Below are 19360 nucleotides of genomic sequence, written 5' to 3' on the forward strand. Positions count from 1 at the left end.
GACTAAGTAAATCCATTTATTATGTAAAAAGCAAATCACCTTACTAACTACATAAAATTTATTCTAAAATTTCATAGATGAGAATTCTTATCATTTGCAATATCTGAATTTAAAAAACAAGAATGTGTTTTCATGCTTTTTTCAATGCAGAATAAACAACATAACTATGTACCTGAGAAGAAGATGATAATGTTATTTCTCACAGGGTTCAATGGGAACCTATTTGTTATCATTGCTATATTCATGCTGTCATCAGCAAAAAGTGAGGAATCTTAAGATATGATCAACAAGAATGTGTCCATAGTACACAGATGCCCCACTCACACTATCATATTCTATGTTCAGTGGACCATAAAATTGGGGAAAAAATTTAATTTCCATAAATTAGAAAGATCATATCATAGGGAACATAAGTAGTAAGTTTCAAATTGATTGGACTTCAGCTTCATCAAAAACTTTAACCTGAAGCAGGACAGACAAACAGACGAAAGAACGAATGGATGGACAGACCAATGGGCAAACGCACACACAGACCAGAATACATTATGCCCCTCTACTATCGTAGAGAAGGCATAAAATCATCACACAATAAATATAAATAGGACTATAACTAGATTACACTTTAAATTTTGAAATATGCTTCAGACATTTTTTAAATGGTTAAAGTCATTTTTTTTTTAGATTGTCTGTTTATGAATGAAAGTATTCTTCAATCATGTAAGAGTATCTGAGCTAAAGAATAAACATATCAATAATTTCACAAATCAATCTGACAGAAATAAAATTATGTTATCCCCTGATGCTTCTCAAAATTGCCTAATAGTCTATAGTAAGTTCATCATTTTTTTTATTTTTCTAACTTATTTGTTTTCATAAAAGTTAACAAATCAATCACTGATATGCTACTAGAATCTATTTCCAGTATAACTACCAAGTTCTTTGTTAAAATAAACTACAAAAAACCATAAGGTTTAACTGAAATATAATGATACATACTGTTTTTTCAGTGATGTCATAGGACATATGTTGTTGGCCTTGGTATTAGGTGTTAGTTGTCTCAGCCCTTCAAACCATTCCTGTACGTAACAAAATATCATTGCTAGTTCAATATATGTATACAACTTTTTTAAGGAACTATGATTATGATAGCATAGAATTTGGCACTGGAACTAAATTTTACAACATGTCATGCATATCTATACTATTAAACGAGAAGACCTCATTTTGAGTGTCACTTCTCTTCTGTAATAAATTAATCACCACGCCTCTGTGTCCTATAGGAACCATGCTTAGTCGCATTTGTCACCCATTTTTATGATTATTCAGATCGGGTTATTTTGGGAGAAAAACGAAAAAAAAAGCGTTCTGATATTGTTCCGTCATTGGACAAAATTTTAAGTCAGACTAGACTTCCAGTATGCGTTTTTCTGTATACTATGAACATAATATTACATATACTATGAATAGTGTATTTGGCATATTGCTATCTGCTATCATTTTCAGGTTTACTATCCACATCAGTCACAGAGTTTATTAAATAGAGAGGGTCTATATAATCATATATCAATGACCGCCGTGGATCGATTAGTAAACTGAGAAATGGTAGTAAAATGCAATTACACTTTATTTATAGTAGATCATAGTAATGTCTAATGAACGTTCATAATATACAGATAAATGCTATCATTATTGAAATTAATAGAAAACAAACAGATGGGAATTTTGGAAAAAAAGGAGGAAATGGGCTAGAAAAACAATTGTCCTGTCCAAAAGTACCTATGACTTTTGACACCTTTTCTGAAATTCTCCAGTCATAAAATCTTTTACAAAAATTCATCGGGTCACTAAGTATATTGAGTGGAGAGGGTCTATATATCAATGACCGCTTGGATTGATTAGTAAACTGAGATTGATAGTGAAAAGGAAACACACTTAATTTTTAGCAATAAATTGTTCATATTATACTAAATGTATGTTCATATTGAAATTAATAGAAAAAAAATGGGAATTTTGGGGGAAAAGGAGGAGGGGTAGAAAAGCAATTGTCCTGTCCCCAAGTACCTATGACTTTTGATACCATTTCTTAAATTTTACAGTCATTAAATATTTTACAAAAATGCATCCTAAAACACTTTACATACTTTTGACCACGCTCTGAATGCCCGCAATTTCGCGGGTGTGTTCTAGTAACACTTATTTTGAATGCTATAATCAAAATGTTAAGTAAAATCCTTGCATACTTTTTTATCAATTCATGACAATCTTGAATCAACTAAACATAATCCATGTAAATGAGGTCAAAGTCAGAGAAACTCTGCCATACAGGCATGTACACTTTAGAATCATTTCTTATACCACCCATAGTTTTGAACCTATTGCTTATTGTATCTGAGAAACTAACCTATGATGGAATTCTAAATGTTGACCAATTAACCCAGAAAACAAAATCGAGGTCAGATGAACCCTGCCAGGTATATCATTCAATCATTCCTTACACCCTAAAATAGTTAACCTATTGATTATGGTATGTAATCAGGAAAATTTACTGTTGACCCCATATCCACCACAAACATGAGGTCAAGGTCAGATGGACCCTTTCAGATAGACATGTATACCTCACAGTCATTAAGTACACCAAATATAGTTCACCTTTTGCTCAAAGTATCTGAGGAATAGACCTAACATTGACCAATGAACCATAACACTGAGGTCACAGTCAGATAAAACCTGCCACACGAACATGTACACCTTACAATCATTCAAGAAATCAAATATATAATACTGCTAGTTGACCTTTTGCTTATAGTATCTGAGATACAAACCTGACCACAACACTTTCACCTTGACCTCTTTGACCTCTGTTTCATAAAACGAGGTCAAGGTCTTTAAAAAAAAGGAATAGAGACAACCTTTGACATCACAAAATTTTTACCTTGAAACGGTGTATGCAAGGATTTATTGTAGAAACACAAATCCAGTTGGATTGTACGACTCTATAAGCTCTACAGAAAGTGCATAACCTCTCCAAGGAATGCTTCTATTATTTCTAGATGAAAACTTAATCAAATAAGATTTAGTAATATTGTGACTGAACTATAAAAACATGTTTTTTTTTTTATTGTATTCTTCTAAATTACTCCTCTGAAGAAAACATTTTCCAATTCAATGTCCAAACCTTTTATTTACATGATCAATAATTCAATTCCCAATGGAGTCTGCTCTGTTTATTGTTTGAAAAGAATTTGTATATCAAATCTTTTACATATCAAAACACCTAACAAGAAAAGACATTTGTGTGCAATGACAAAACAAAATTTTCTTGCACAATCTCTTATTTACACTAAAAAAATAATTATAATGACAGCCAAAAGCATGAAAAATATGATTTGAATTATTGATTTATTTTTTGTTGCAGAAAATACCTGCAAAAAGAGAACAACATAACAGTGGAGCCTTTTGTAAAAAGAGTGCACATGCTGAAATGTCTCGCCTTCTTTGCTAATCATTGATATTATGTTGATAGTCCTAAATATAAAGCTTTATTACAACTGTCACATCAACTTAATTAACCAAGAAAACTAAACATTGACCAATGAACCATGAAAATGAAGTCAAGGTCAGATGAACCATGCCAGGCAGGCATGTACAGCTAACAATTCTTCCAAACAACAATTATAGTTGAACTATTGCTTATAGTTTAAGAAAAACAGACCAAAACACAAAAACTTAACACTGAGTAATGAACCGTGAAAATGAGGTCAAGGTCAATTAAACCTGCTAGACAGACAAATAGATCATAAATATTTCCATACACCAAATATAGTTGACCTGTTGCAATTAGTATTAGAAAAAAAGACCAAAACTCAAAAATTTAACTATAACCACTGAACCATGAAAATGAGGTCAAGGTCAGATGACACCTGCCAGTTGGACATGTACACCTTACAGTCCTTCCATACACCAAATATACTAGACCTATTGCTTAAAGTATCTGAGATATGGACTTGACCACCAAAACTTAACCTTGTTCACTGATCCATGAAATGAGGTCGAGGTCAAGTGAAAACTGTTTGACGGACATGAGGACCTTGCAAGATATGCACATACCAAATATAGTTATCATATTACTTATAATAAGAGAGAATTTAACATTACAAAAAATCTTAACTTTTTTTCCATGAACATGAGGTCAAGGACATTGGACATGTGACTGACAGAAACTTCGTAACAGGAGGCAACCATATACAAATTATGAAGCATCCAGGTCTTCCACCTTCTTAAATATAAAGCTTTTAGGAAGTTAGCTGACACCGCAGCCGCTGCCGCCACCGCCACATCACTATCCCTATGTAGAGCTTTCTGCAACAAAAGTTGCAGGCTCGACAAAAATTAGAACATGTCAACTAAAAAACTTTTAATTAAAAAAGGATGGATAATTTGATTCTTAAATATTGGTTATCATATATTGCTAATGTCTTTTTATTACTAAAAAGTAAGACATATATATATTCAAAACAGGGAACTTGAATCAAGACACTGTTCATGGCAGCAACTAGTGAAAAAAATACATTTGTTAATGCCAAAACTAGTTGTTATCATTATATTTTTTGTAGCTCTGTCACCAGCCATAGAAAGCAGCCTTGGTGACTTGCACTCAAAATAAGTTTCAAGGTCATATTTTGACCATTATACTGAAGAACTAGTCTGACTGCTATATATGATATCAGAAATCTGGTAACTTCTTGGATGTGCAAAATGCCAGTATCTTATTTCATTTTGACAAGCTACTTTCTATGGTAGTTTTCAATTTCATGGAAAACTTCTTGTGTCAAAAAAGTTAAGAGGCTCTGTTAAAGCAAGAAGAATAGAACTTGCTCCATGTTAAAACACGGGATTTCAGCCTATCGTAATAGAGGTAAGCTTATCAAAAACAGGGCTTCATGTTGCAATTATTCAAGTTTGGATATAATATCGTATGTTAAAAGAAGAAATAAAAACTTGATACAAGATAATGAAAAGTGCATACAGTGTAACCTGTTTATCCGACACTGGGATATTTTCAGTTTTTTTCTGCAAGGAGAGGCATATTTTGATCAGAAAAATGTGTCAGTTAAAGCAGGATGTTGGAACACTCAGGTTTCAGATTGTGCAGGCTACACTGATTATATATAAATCTTACCCTTGACGTGTCTACATCAGCAGCTATTAAAGGTGTATAGGTTATGTTCACTAAGTCTAGACCACTGCATATTGTAACAGTTCGCCATTCCAATGAACCGTTCCCTTTTACTTCGATTTCAGCATAAGTCTTAGGATCCTGAAAAATATTTATAATCTGCCTTCATTCCTTCATTCATTAACATAAGAAAACAAAGTAACATTGAGTTGAATATTCAATTATAAATGAAATGCTATGGGAGATCAGCTAGATTCGACAACAGAGGTCAAACCCTAAGCAGTTGGGGCAAGTTTGTACTCAATTGTAAAGCATGATAAAGACAGCTCTGAATTTGTATTGTGATTAAATATTTGAGCATAGGTTTCAAACATAGAATGCTTGTGGTCTAACAGTAGGGACAATTACCCTCAAAATCAATCCCAAACCTACAATTTTGTGGTATGAAACTCTGTGGTACAATTTAATGGAGATCCATATACTTACACTGATGTTATTGTATAGAAAGTAAATGCCCTAGGACAAACACAATGACAAAGTCAAACCATGATGTGATTGTCCTATTTTTGCAGTCATTTAAAATGGAGGACAATTTTTCTATGTCAGGTTTAAAGGGAGAATGTTTATCCCGCTGAGCATTACTTAAACAGCACATTCTTCATATAAAGTTTGGAGTAAAAGTGAGGTAACTTCTTTTAATAAATGGTACAAAATCAATGGAAATAAGATATCAAATTATCATGAGAAGACACTTCTTCTTTTATTTATATATCAGAAGAATTAAGAGAAAATTACAGAAATATATGATAAATCTTGATATTTATGACATACTTATGGCTATATAAGGCCACACCAATTTGATTCCTTGTTCGACGGACCCGCCCGCACCTATATTTTTCAAAACAGAATTTTTTTATTTTTTTTATATTCCCGCTTCCCGCATCCGGAAATGTAATCATGTCCCACACCGTTTTTTTTGTAAATATTATAAAAAAGATGTCAACATTTGTTTTTAAAATCAAAGTCTAACCTGTATTTACCGATTTTAAACATAAAAGCACCCCACCACACTTTGTAAATATCTGTGAGAATATTTGTTTCAGCATGGAACCTATTTATCCAAAGCGGGAGTGCTCCGATATAAATTTATAACGGAAATACCTGTAAAGAACAAAAAATTGGTTACTTTCCCCCTTACTTATATTCCCTATCGAAAAAATGTTTGTTGTTAGAATAAAGTACAAAGAACATCTGAAGGATTTGCCTTCAACTGCAATTATATTGTATGCTGGCAAAACAAAACTATCCATAGCCGCTGCATGTTTATGCACCTGTCCTGATTGATTGAGGGGCCTGTCGTTCAGCAGTTATCGTTTTTTGATGTTGTTCATTGGTATTTTCCCGTTTGGATATACATGAGATATAAATTAGATCGTTGGTTTTCCTGTTCGAATTGTGTACGCTAAGAATTTTGGGGTCCTTTATAGCCTGCTGTTTGGTCTGTATTGATTATTTAAAGCCCTGTGTAAAAGGCTGTACTTTGACCTGTGTTAACTGTTTGTTATTAACAGGTTGAGAACAACCCTACCTCAGACAAGGGGTCATTTTACTGATGTAGAAAAGAAAATATAAATACCAACGATTTGTATAGTTCCTCTGTACAAAACCTTTGAAAACTTAGAATTTTGTACTCAAAAAGAGGAGAGTTACATCATATTTTAAACAACTTTTTCTAAAAGAGGGGTCCACTTATTTTGAATAATATTAAACTGTTAAATTAAGTGAATGTGTTAACATGGTTAAAGTCCAGGAATATTACAAAATTATTGGACATGTTTTGACCATTTAATACCAGATAGATATATAGTTCTTTGAGAAAATATGAGCCCTTTGGTACAAACAAATATATTATAACTTATATTGATCCCTCATAAAACATGTAAAAGGGATATTTATAACATTAAGGGGGTGTCCCCAAACTGATTATGACTTGGATGGAGAATTGTCTCATTGTCAGTCACACATACATAGACCAGATTTAATTATTTCTTGGTGATCAGGGAAAAAATACTTCAGAAATTAAAGAAATGTCAAAGTACAAGTGATAAATCAAGCTTTAATATTGTCAAAACCTACTATTTTATGTTTACAAAAAAAAATTATAATCGCTCGCCTTTACTTTTCAAGCTTCGCCTCAAAAATTTGCAAATTAAATATTTTTTTATTAAAATTTTCAAATCGCTCGCTCGCCCCAAATTTTGGAGTCCAAAAATCCGTAGAACAAGAAATTAAATTGGTGTGGCCTAATGTGTACATTATAGACAGAAAAACTTGTAAATATCAACATTCAAATCAATATGACTTATAATTTACCATTAATACAAATTACAATATTTAAAACCAATATATAAAAGGAGAAAACATAATGAACAAACGAAAAACCCATTTGGATTGAACCAAATTCTATGTTTTGTTAAAGCTGGATATTAAATATTGTTAAGTAGATACTGTATAAGAGGATGTTTTATGAGTGCCAAATGAGTCAACTCTCCATCCAAGTCACAATTTGTAAAAGTAACCATTATAGGTGAAAGTATGGACTTTAACACTGACCCTTGGCTCACACCAAACAGCAAGCTATGAAGGACCCAAATATGACTAGTGTAAAACAATTCAAGTATAGCATCAATCTGCTTCATACAGGTAGAAAGGTTAAACTAGAAAAAAAAAGTATCCACTTCTATAAATTGGTTTACAGTTAAGCTGTTTATCCCAGATTAGACCAGTTCCTCAAACTAGACCAGATTTACCTGGTTATACTTTAATTTCTATTTAAGTTACAAATTTTGTCACTTTCCTATGCGACGACCGAAACAAGTAATTAAACAAACCAGCATTGTAATCCATATCGGCTGACCTTTATGTCAATGTTAGCAAAATCTAATTAACAAAGTTAATTAACTTATTTCATTAACAAACAAAATGAAGTGATTTGATTATTACATTATAAAAACATCACGTAACATGCCAATAGCGATGAACGAGCTGTATTTCAACTGTTAACTAAGTACAGTAGCTGTATGCCACAAAAATCTGTTGTTTTTCAGGAAATAAAAAATAAAACTTAAAACTTTGACTATATTTGTAAATTGATTATAGGATTTCATGTTTTATCAATTCTACGTAAAAGAATTTCTATATGAACTAAATATCAAATGTAATGTCTGATGAAGTCTTGATCGATAATTATACAACAAGCACTATTGTCTACAGACACTATACAAAAATATGCCATTGATCATACAATTAGTCCTTCATTCTACTAAACCAATAAATTGAAAGTGTAGGTCATTGCCTCAAGAATATAGTTTTCTTAAACTTCAATAAAATGTAAATCTTGTTGAACAGCATTTCTCAGGGTATAGATTAATGTCCGAAATAAAATGATGTATGCTGATGCTTATGTAAAAGCATTACAAATATCAAGTTACAAAATATTGTGAATTGGGCACATACATTTTTTCATTTTAATCAAAAAATTAAATGAAGAGTGTCCAAAAACAAACAGGTTCTGCAGATCTTCTGAAATCCATTCATAAGGTAAGAGGGAGTTACAGGTACAAATGCAGCTAAGAAAGGGCTACTGGAAACTAAATAAAAGTGCACAAGTTCAAATGTCTCACCTTATTTACTGATTCATTGATTGGGTTTTTTTTTAACACACTTTCAGCACTACTGTCTATTTCATAAAGCCAGATTTTATTGTTGGTGGTAGCCAGAGTACCCAGAGAAAACAAGGGGGCCTTCTGCAGGAAAACTGTTATTCCTGTCAGTTAAGATAGAATTGTACACACCTGCCAATTGCGGGTTTAAACTCAAGATTTCTGTGTTGACAAGCATTATATAGAGTAAATTAACAACTTAGACCACTCATCCACCAAGACCCAGCTAAATATAGTTGACCTATCAATACTTATAGTTTTGGAGAACCAGACCTACCTTTAATAAAGGGCTGCGCTTTAGCGCATGATACGCCCGTTGCTCTTTTAACTTGTTTTTTATGCTTTAAATGAACTTATATGATCAACTAGAAATATATATACAAATCAAAAGGGATGTTACATTAATATATTCACCAAAGTTTCATAAAATCCCCCTTTTTAAGTATAAAAATTCATTACTTAAGAAAACGTAAAATCAAAAATTTATAAAAATGGAAGTGGAGCTTAAATATAAACAATTTATCAAAGTTGCATAAAATTTTGTGAAAGTGTTAGTTATTGTCCCTTAAATTGGAAAATCCCCCCTTTTTTAAGCATAAAAATTCATAACACGGAAATGTAAAATCTGAAATTTATAAAAATTGAAAGGGAGCTTACATCAATAGATATAAACAATTCACCAAAGTTTCATGGACATTGGTGAAAGCCTTTTTGAGTTATTGTCCGAAGTGTTGAAAATCCCCCTTTTTTTTATGAATAAATCCCCATAAATCCAAAACTTAAAATCTGGAATTTATAAAAATTGAAAGGGAGCTTACATCAATAGATATAAACAATTCACCAAAGTTTCATGGACATTGGTGAAAGCCTTTTTGAGTTATTGTCCGAAGTGTTGAAAATCCCCCCCTTTTTATGAATAAAGCCCCATAAATCCAAAACTTAAAATCTGAAATTAAAAAAAAACGAAAGGGAGCTTACGTCAATAGATATAAACAATTCACTTGAGTTTCATGGACATTGGTGAAAGTGTTTTTGAGTTATTGTCCGAAGTGTGGACGACGGACAGACGGACGGACGGACAACGGTATACCATAATACGTCCCGTCTAAAAGACGACGGGCGTATAAAAACTTAGAATTGGCCAAGAGCCATTAAAATAATAGACCGTATCATGAAAGCTTAAGGCAGTATGAACATTGAACCCTAAAAAAGGAGGTCAAAGTGAGCAAATGCTGACACTGTTGCCTCTGCTGCCTGACCCATCAGACTAAGAGAAACTGACCGTAACTTGATAACTTAAACCAGGTGCTCCGCAGGGCGCAGCTTTATACGACCGCAGAAGTCAAACCCTGAACAGTTGGGGCAAGTATCGACACAACATTCAAGCTTGATACAGCTCTGAATTTGGATTGCGATCAAATTTTTGACATGATACGAGTTTCTGACACATAACAAATGTCAAGATCTTACAAATCTATTGCGCAATATTGTGCAATTAAAAGATTCTTCTTTTAACTTTTCAAAAATTCAGAATTTGAGAAATTTGAAGAAAAAAAAATTGAAAACAACTACCACCCCCTTTTTTTGCAATAAGTCCAAAACCTGACATTTCTTTATACATAATATACAAGTAGTGTAAGGGAGGTAAATCCAAACATACCCAACATTGTATGTTAAATGTTTTAGAATTACCTCCCTTACCCTGCTTTTAAATTGTCTTAATTGTCCATTGACCAGAAATACCTAGTTTTCCCCCTTTTTTGCCCCTAATTCTGAAACATTTTGAGCCATAACCCATCAAAGTCAATACTAACCATCCCTTCATGGTATGAAAACTTGTTTAATTTCAGAGAGATTCATACACTTAAACATAAGTTATTGTTTGAAAACTACAAAAATTATTATTTTGGGCCCCCTTTTTGGCCCCTAATTCCTAAAATATTGGGACAATAACCCCCAAAATCATTCCCAAACTTCCTTTAGGGGTATTGAACCTTCTTGATAGAATTTATAGAGATCCATGCACTTAAACACAAGTTATTGTCTGTAAACTAGAAAAAAAGGCTTCTTTTTGTCCCCTTATTTCTACATATTTGGGAAAATTAACCCTAAACTGAATCCCAGCCTTCCCTGTGTTATATGGAAACTTGTGGTACAATGTCAGAGAGATCCAATAGATCCATACAGTTACACACAAGTGATTGTCTTGAAACTAGAAAAATGCTTGTTTTGGCCCCTTTTTGGCCCTTAATTCCTAGACTATTTGCCCAATATCCCCTTAAAATAAATCCCAAGCTTCTACTTATGGTATTAAACAACACTGTGGTACAATTTCAAAACAATTGAAATACTAATACACAACTTTTTGTCCTGAAACTAGATAAATGCTGTTTTTAGCCCCTTTGGGCCCCTAATCCCTAAACCATTGGGACCATAACCCCCAAAATCAATCCCAAGCTTCCTATTGTGGTTATAAACATTGTAATAAAATTTTATTGATTTATTTTACTTATTCAAAAGTTATTATCAAGAAACAATAGGTCTTCGGACGACGCTGACGGAGACTACAGACAACGACATACTACCAATATATGACCAAATTTTTTTTAATTTTTGCGGTCGTATAAAAAGGACAAATTCAGATGACAATAACCTCTTTACAATTTTCTATAACCCTAGAGGGATAATATATTGACTTGTTTGCATATTGTAAATGCTGCCTCTAAAGTACTTCCAATGTTTCCCCTACTGTGACTCATGTTGGTGGCATGACAAAAATCATTTCCAAGACAACTTGTAAAATGGAATAAATTATCATATTTCTCAAACTGAAAATTCAAAGTATTCCCAGCTGACTTCATCATTATAGTGAATATTCAGTACAAGCATCTAGTATTCCAGTTATTTAAGATAACCCACAAGTAATTACCTTGTTAACACCAACATAAGATATGACTCTATAAACCCATAAATGTTCTGAATATCTATATCAAATCTATAAGGTATTGATTCATGTTCCATCAAGCTAATTAATGAAACTCTTTGTCAATAAAACAAAGAAATTGTAAATTTTGTATTCCATACCTCTAGAAAACACAACAATTTCAACCTTAAAAATGTTTTCTAAAAGCAATAACTATTAGACTGGATTTGACAATTTACTCAATATTTCAAATCTCCTTATGCTGATGCAAGCTAATGATTTTACACCTATAACGTAAAGTCAATTAATTCTTCTGTGGTAATGCAACACTTAATATGGCAAATAATCTTTCTGCGTGATAATTTTAATCATATTTTCTTAAATAAAATCCAAATATAGAACATAGATCATAAAATCCAAATATAGAATTCTCTTTCCTAAATACAGAAACAGTAAATACCCAAAGCTGGTAACTTCATAGCTAATATCTTTCAATTAATATAATTTAGTATATAAGTTTAATTCCTTTCTTTTATTTGAATAGTAAATTCAATATCTCAAAATAGTACAATGAGAACATGATTTTAGACATATATGTACTTTGAATTTAGGAACAAACATCTGATGAACAGTTATTTTCTGAAAGCTTGGATGACAATTGTATTTCATTAAACCATGAAAGCTTGAGTGACTATTGTATTTCATTAAACCATGAAAGCTTGAGTGACTATTGTATTTCATTAAACCATGAAAGCTTGAGTGACTATTGTATTTCATTAAACAATGAAAGCTTGAGTGACTATTATATTTCATTAAACCATGAAAGCTTGAGTGACTATTGTATTTCATTAAACCATGAAAGCTTGAGTGACTATTGTATTTCATTAAACCATGAAAGCTTGAGTGACTATTGTATTTCATTAAACCATTAAAGCTTGAGTGACTATTGTATTTCATTAAACCATTTCAAAAATTTGTTGAAAACAAAAGAGTCAGCAAAAGTTAGATATAGAAAAGTTTTTTACATAATTTAATTTAATTTTACTTGAAATCGAACAAAATATACGCCCTCAAACAGAGCAAGTATCATTTTTCTTAATATTGTGGAAGATCTCATTTTTCAATATATTTAAAACAAGAATCTCCTTTTTATTTTAATTTTTTTTAAACAAATAGACTGATCACATTACATTTAATGCCATCCAATCACTTACTCAACAAATGTTGATATAAAAATAGTCTTTGACCAGAAAGTTTTATACTACCGGTAAGCTGTGATTCAGTACTTACATTTATCTTAGGCGCCAGTCCTAACCTGATATCATTCACCTGGGAAATTTCACGAACTTGTCCTTCCTGCAATACAAGTTTTCTGTCAAATTAAAAAACAATAGAAGGCAATGGTAATGAATCTCTTTATATTGTCATGACATGATACTTTTAAACTACGAAAATGCACAGAATTTTTGGTTTTTAGTGAAAACTGCATCAAGACCTGTCAAAATTTAAGACTGTATGTTGAGCTCTTTTCTTTTGTCCCAACTCAAAACAATATGACAAGCTGTTCATCACCTGTCCAAATTAAAAACTTTATGGCAAACTCTTTATCTCTGTCCCATGTTGAAACCATATGCTAAGCTCCATATTACTATATCCCAAGTCAAGCTAATACAAGAGGCTGTCACAACAACAGCAAACCGGATTTATTAACATTTATTTGTATCCTGCCAATATCACAAGAACCATAACTGATGAACGGTGAAAGTGAAAATCGTCAATATCAAATTTGACCTCCATTTTGTCATCAGTATCAACATATTAAAATGTGAAAAGCTTCGGTTGAATGGTTCATGACTAAATGCACGGACACGACTGGAAAAGCCATTTTTCAATCTTTCAAGAACCATAACTTCTGAACGGTAAAAGTCAAAATAGTCATTATTGAACTTGACCTCCACTTAGTCATCAGTAACAACATATTAAAATTTGGGAAGCTTTGGTTGAACAGTTCATGCATAAATGCATGGACACGACTGGAAATGCCATTTTTCAATCTTTCAAGAACCATAACTCCTGAACGGTAAAAGTCAAAATCGTCATTATTGAACTTGACCTTCATTTTGTTGTCTGTAACAACATATTAAAATTTGAAAAGCTTTGGTTGAACGGTTCATGAGTAAATGCACGGACAACATTTGGTTGCTGCCCGCCCGGCCGCCCGCTGTACATCCCCAAATCAATAACCAACATTTTTGTCACAAAAATCCAGTTAAAAATTAAGAATGGAAATGGGGAATATGTCAAAGAGACATCAGCCAACCAAGAAGCAAAAAACAACATGTGAAGCTGCTGGTCCAAATTTATGACTTGATGTCAAGCTTAATTTCTCTGTCCCAAGTCCAAACCATACATCAAGCTCTATAACTCTGTCCCAAGTGAAAACCATATTGTCAAACTATTTATCTCTGTCCATAGTCTTAATAAAATGTCAAGCTATATATCATCACCCATCTTTTCAAGATTTTATTGCAAGCTTTATATCTCTGTCCCTAGTCTTCACCATATGTCAAACTCTATATCTGTCTCAAGTCGATAACATATGTCAAGCTATATATCACCTGTCTTTCTTTAAGTCTTTATGGCATGTTCTTATCTCTTGTCCCAAGTCTAAACCAATTATCAAGCTATGTATCACCTGACCAACAACCTTCAACAATGAGCAAAACCTGCATATGTCACAATCTATATCACCTGTCAAAGTCAAACCAAATATCAGGCTCTAGATTACTCAGGTCAAAACCATATTTCAAGTTCTAAACCCTCTGTCATTAGTCAAGTCTATATGCCTAGCTCTATATCACCAAAACCATGTCAAAGTCACATGCAAAGCTCTATATATCACCAGAACCATGTCAAAGTCACATGCAAAGCTCTATATATCACCAGAACCATGTCAAAGTCACATGTCAATCTCTTTATCACTAGAACATATTAAAGTCACATGTCAAGTTCTTTATCAACAGCTTCATGCCAAAGCCACCTGTCAAACTCTAAATCACCAGTACATGTCAAGCTCTATATCACCAGTTTAATGTCAAAGCCACACGTGAAGCTCTATAGACTAAATCACCAGAACCATGTCCAAGCCACATGTCAAGCTCTTAATTATCACTGCCATGTAAAAGCCACATGTCAAGCTCTATATCACCAGTACCATGTCAAAGCTACATGTCAAGCTCTGTATCACCAGTTTAATGTCAAAGCCACTTCAACTTCACCTGCATATGGGATATATATTTCCCAACTTATTCGATATTCAAGAGCTTGCAGCTCCTACTCAGACTTTGTAAAACGTCATCAGTGTCTGAGTAGAAAGTTGATGAAACAGGGGTATGTCAAAGAACGTCTCGTTCTTTTTCTAAAAAAGATCATCGGAAGGTACCAAGACCTTGTTGATAAATACTCAAATAATACACGATGGTCTTGATGTATAGATTCTGCGTACTGATGTTGTATATCATCTTAACAACGTGTTTTATAGTTCTTTCATTTGTCTTTGTTCTATTATTATTATTACTTTTACTGTTGAATGGTTTCATGTGATATCCGTTTCACGTGGCTCGGTACTTATACATCTCGTCAATGTGTTTGTATTGGCTTTCATTTTTTTGTGGTTTGTTTTGTATTTGCGACTTTTTGTATTTCTTTTGTTCTTATAACGTGACTCTGTACTTTAAAAGATCCCGTCAATATGATATTGTTCTATTATATGTCATTATCATGATATATATCTATTATGAATTACAATATACGTTGAACCACAAACGTCAAAATCATTCAATCGTGTAGTGGAATTGACTATTTTCGGATTCTTATAAATTCTATATATAACTTTTGGACTAGTTTAAATCTCGGTCTATTTCTTAAATTTATTCTTACATACTTTTGATTTTTTAACCCTGTATGCTAACATTCCCATGAAAATTTTAAAATTGTTTGTACGCACATAGAACGACAAATTTATGTGACGTATACAATTTTCTGACGTCAGACACTCAAATCAATAAATGTGTTCGTAGATAGTAGATGTTTTTGTGTTCTGTTAAATTGTTCCTTTTAAAATTGTTAAACGATGATGACTGATGTACCCATATTTTGACTATTTTATTTATTGTGTCTGTTTATTTAACGCATCAATGTAAAAATATCGGAAATTGATGAGACTGTCATTAAAGTGAGAGGGTTAGCGCTATAGAACCAGGTTTAATCCACCATTTTCTACATTTGAAAATGCCTGTACCAAGTCAGGAATATGACAGTTCTTGTCCATTCGTTTTTGATGCGTTTTGTTATTTGATTTTGCCATGTGATTATGGACTTTCCCAATTGATCTTCCTCTAAGTTCAGTATTTTTGTGATTTTACTTTTTATCAATCTCAATATCACCAGAAACGTGTCAAATCCACTTGTCAATCTCTATGTCACCAGAACCATGTGAAAAACACATGTCAAAGTCTGAATTTCAAGCACCATAGTCAAAACTATAAGCCCAGCTCTTTATCACCAGTAATATGTCAAAGCCAAGTGAGCAGTTATATTTGTAGTGCAGCTTGAGAAATTAATCAAAGCGCTGTAAGCGCTGAAGGCAGTTAACCAAAAACCAAGGCAAACATAATTATGAAAACTGTGGCAATGTTGCTTCAACATTAAACATTTATATATAGTACAATTATGTTTATCTAATGAATTAATTATTAAGGCAAATAATTTATATGTTATCAAGGTTTCAAAAGCAATGCATATATCAATGTATATTTTTTATGGTGAGTCTGCAGTGGTACAAGTTCGCAATGATTGCAGTTGTTCTTGTTCTAGTTGGTAGTTAACATTGGTTTTAGTTGACTGTTAGTAGTACAAGTTGACTTACATAAATAAGGCCGTTAGTTTTCTCTTTTGAATTGTTTTACATTGTCTTATCGGGGCCTTTTATAGCTGACTATGCGGTATGGACTTTGCTCATTGTTGAAGGCCGTACGGTGACCTATAGTTGTTAATGTCTGTGTCATTTTGGTCTTTTGTGGATAGTTGTCTCATTGGCAATCATACCACATCTTCTTTTTTATTATGAGACACAAATCAGACAAATGTTCACTACTACAGGGATCAAAGGTGAGGTCCGACTGACCTTCCCATAGTAAATGTAGATGATTTGTTATTTTGTCCCATACTTGAATATATATGGTTTAGGGGTGGTGATTTCATCGGTTTCCAAATTCTCAAACAGGAGGGGGTAGGGTGACCCCAGGGACTCCCTCTATATTTCATTTAATAAGTTATATTGACCCATGCATGAATATATATATTGATTAGGGGTGGGGATCTTGACCATTTCCAAGTTCTCAAACAGGAGGGGTGGGGTGATCACAGGGACTCCCCCTATATATCATTTGATTTGTTATATTGTCCCATATATGAGTATATATGGTTTACGGGTGAGGATCTTGACCATTTCCAAGTTCTCAAACAGGAGGGTGTAAGGTGACCCCTAGGGACTCCCCTATATTTCATTTGAATTGTTATATTGTCCCATACATGAACATATATGGTTTAGGGGTGGTGATCTCATCGGTTTCCAAATTCTCAAACAGGAGGGGGTAGGGTGACCTCAGGGACTCCCCCTATATTTCATTTAATTAGTTATATTGACCCATGCATGAATATATATATTGATTAGGGGTGGGGATCACTGACCGTTTTCAAATTCTAAAACTGGAGGTGTGGGGTGACCCCAAGCAACTCCCACTATATTTCATTTGATTTTTTATATTGTTACAAACATGAAAATATATGGTTAAGGGGTGGGGATCTCGACCATTTCCAAGTTCTCAAACAGGGGTGATTCCAGGGACTCCCTATATTTTATTTTATCTATTATATTGTCCCATACTTGAATATATATGGTTAAGGGGTTGGGATCTTGACTGTTTCCAAGTTCTCAAACAGGAGGGGGTTGGGTAACTCCAGGAACTCCCACTTTATTTCATTTTATTTATCATTTTGTCCTTTACATGAATATATATAGTTTAGGGTGGGTGGGGATCTCATCCGTATCCAAGTTATCAAACAGGAGGGGGTAGGGTAACCCCAGGGACTCCCCTTATATTTCATTTGATTTGTTATATTGTCCCATACATGAGTATGTAAGGTTTTGGGGTTCAGGGATCTCATCCGTTTCTAAGTTATCAAACAGGAGGGGGTAGGGTGAAAACAGGGACTCCCCCTATATTTCATTTGATTTGTTATATTGTCCCATACATGAGTATGTATGGTTTTGGGGTTGGGATCTCATCCGTTTCAAAGTTATCAAACAGGAGGGGGTGGAGTGGCCCAAAGGACGCCATGCCACCTATATATCATATGATTTGCTTACATTCAGGTATCATATAATATAATTGCATTATTTGTGAAAATAAAGTAAGAAACTTCCAGCTACTTTAACTGACCCTTCAAAATTGAGAAAAAAATATCCCTTCAAAATTGCAGTAATATGTTTACACTTTAAAAGCATCTTACATGCATTATCATCATTTATCACGGATAAAGAAATTTTTTACTGTGACCAGGAACATATATATTGTTAGATGTCACATTGTATTGAATTTTGACATTAAAATTTGTCAAAAAGTAATTTTGAGTTTCTGTATAAAATATTTTCTGCTTTTTCTTTCTTTAACATATATCTTTTGGTTTTCAATTCTAGTGTTTATATTCATTTACCATGCATAGATGTATTTTGTCACCTGCCTTGATTTTTTTGTAGTTGATTGCCAAAACCCGGAATTACCCTTATCCGCTTCCAAAATCGGATCCAATATTGTAATTGTGGCATCCATTGTTATTGTGTTTACAATGTTGTTTCTGTCAGTCAGATACGATTTTATTCTAATTTACACATTATTTGTCGTCGATTTTCTGTATAAAGCTAGGGGTTGAACAAAATGAACATCGCTGTCCTGAATAATAATGATGAAAATAAGTTTTGAGATCGTTTATTTGGAGACTTTGGTGAAAAGGTTTGCAAAGTTATTTTTTTATTTTCTTTCAAGTGGAAGGTCTGTCGGGCGTAGCTAGTAACCAAGTCGAAATTCTGATTCAAAATGGAAGGTCACGGACCTCGGACCATCCCTAATTTGAACCACTGCAAAGGCTCCAAATTGAAAAGATACAAAAATTTCGTCTTCTATAAATTTTAAATTCCTGCCAACAGCATGAACAGTACATTGATAATAAACTATAATTTAATAATCAATGTTTAAAAGTCACCAATATGTGCTAATATTAAAATTTCAAGTGTTATTCGGTCTTTACAAGTGTTATTTGGATATTAACAGTGTTATTCGGTCATTCGAGGTACCGTGAACAGTTGAACTTATTATATAAAACTACTGACATATATAGTTGTACTACGTATTGACGACAAACAATATTCCTACGACTTTTGCCATTTGGAAAATCTAAACTACTTGTCTTAAGAGTTTT

General features: G+C 33.0%; 1 protein-coding gene across 8 annotated transcripts in view; it reads right to left on the reverse strand.

The window, feature by feature from the left end:
* The window catches only part of LOC139517292 (1-phosphatidylinositol 4,5-bisphosphate phosphodiesterase beta-4-like), a 103132-nt gene that overhangs the window by 64818 nt on the left and 18954 nt on the right, over nt 1-19360 (reverse strand). For all 8 annotated transcript variants that reach the window (XM_071308206.1, XM_071308207.1, XM_071308208.1 and 5 more), the window contains 3 exons: nt 13112-13177; nt 5180-5317; nt 997-1076 (listed from right to left, as the gene is read on the reverse strand). In XM_071308206.1, coding sequence (XP_071164307.1) covers nt 997-1076; nt 5180-5317; nt 13112-13177 — 284 coding nt within the window. The remainder of the gene's footprint in view (nt 1-996; nt 1077-5179; nt 5318-13111; nt 13178-19360) is intronic.

This window comes from Mytilus edulis, chromosome 3 (genome assembly GCF_963676685.1).
Source record: "Mytilus edulis chromosome 3, xbMytEdul2.2, whole genome shotgun sequence".
Taxonomy (NCBI): Eukaryota; Metazoa; Mollusca; class Bivalvia; order Mytilida; family Mytilidae; genus Mytilus; species Mytilus edulis.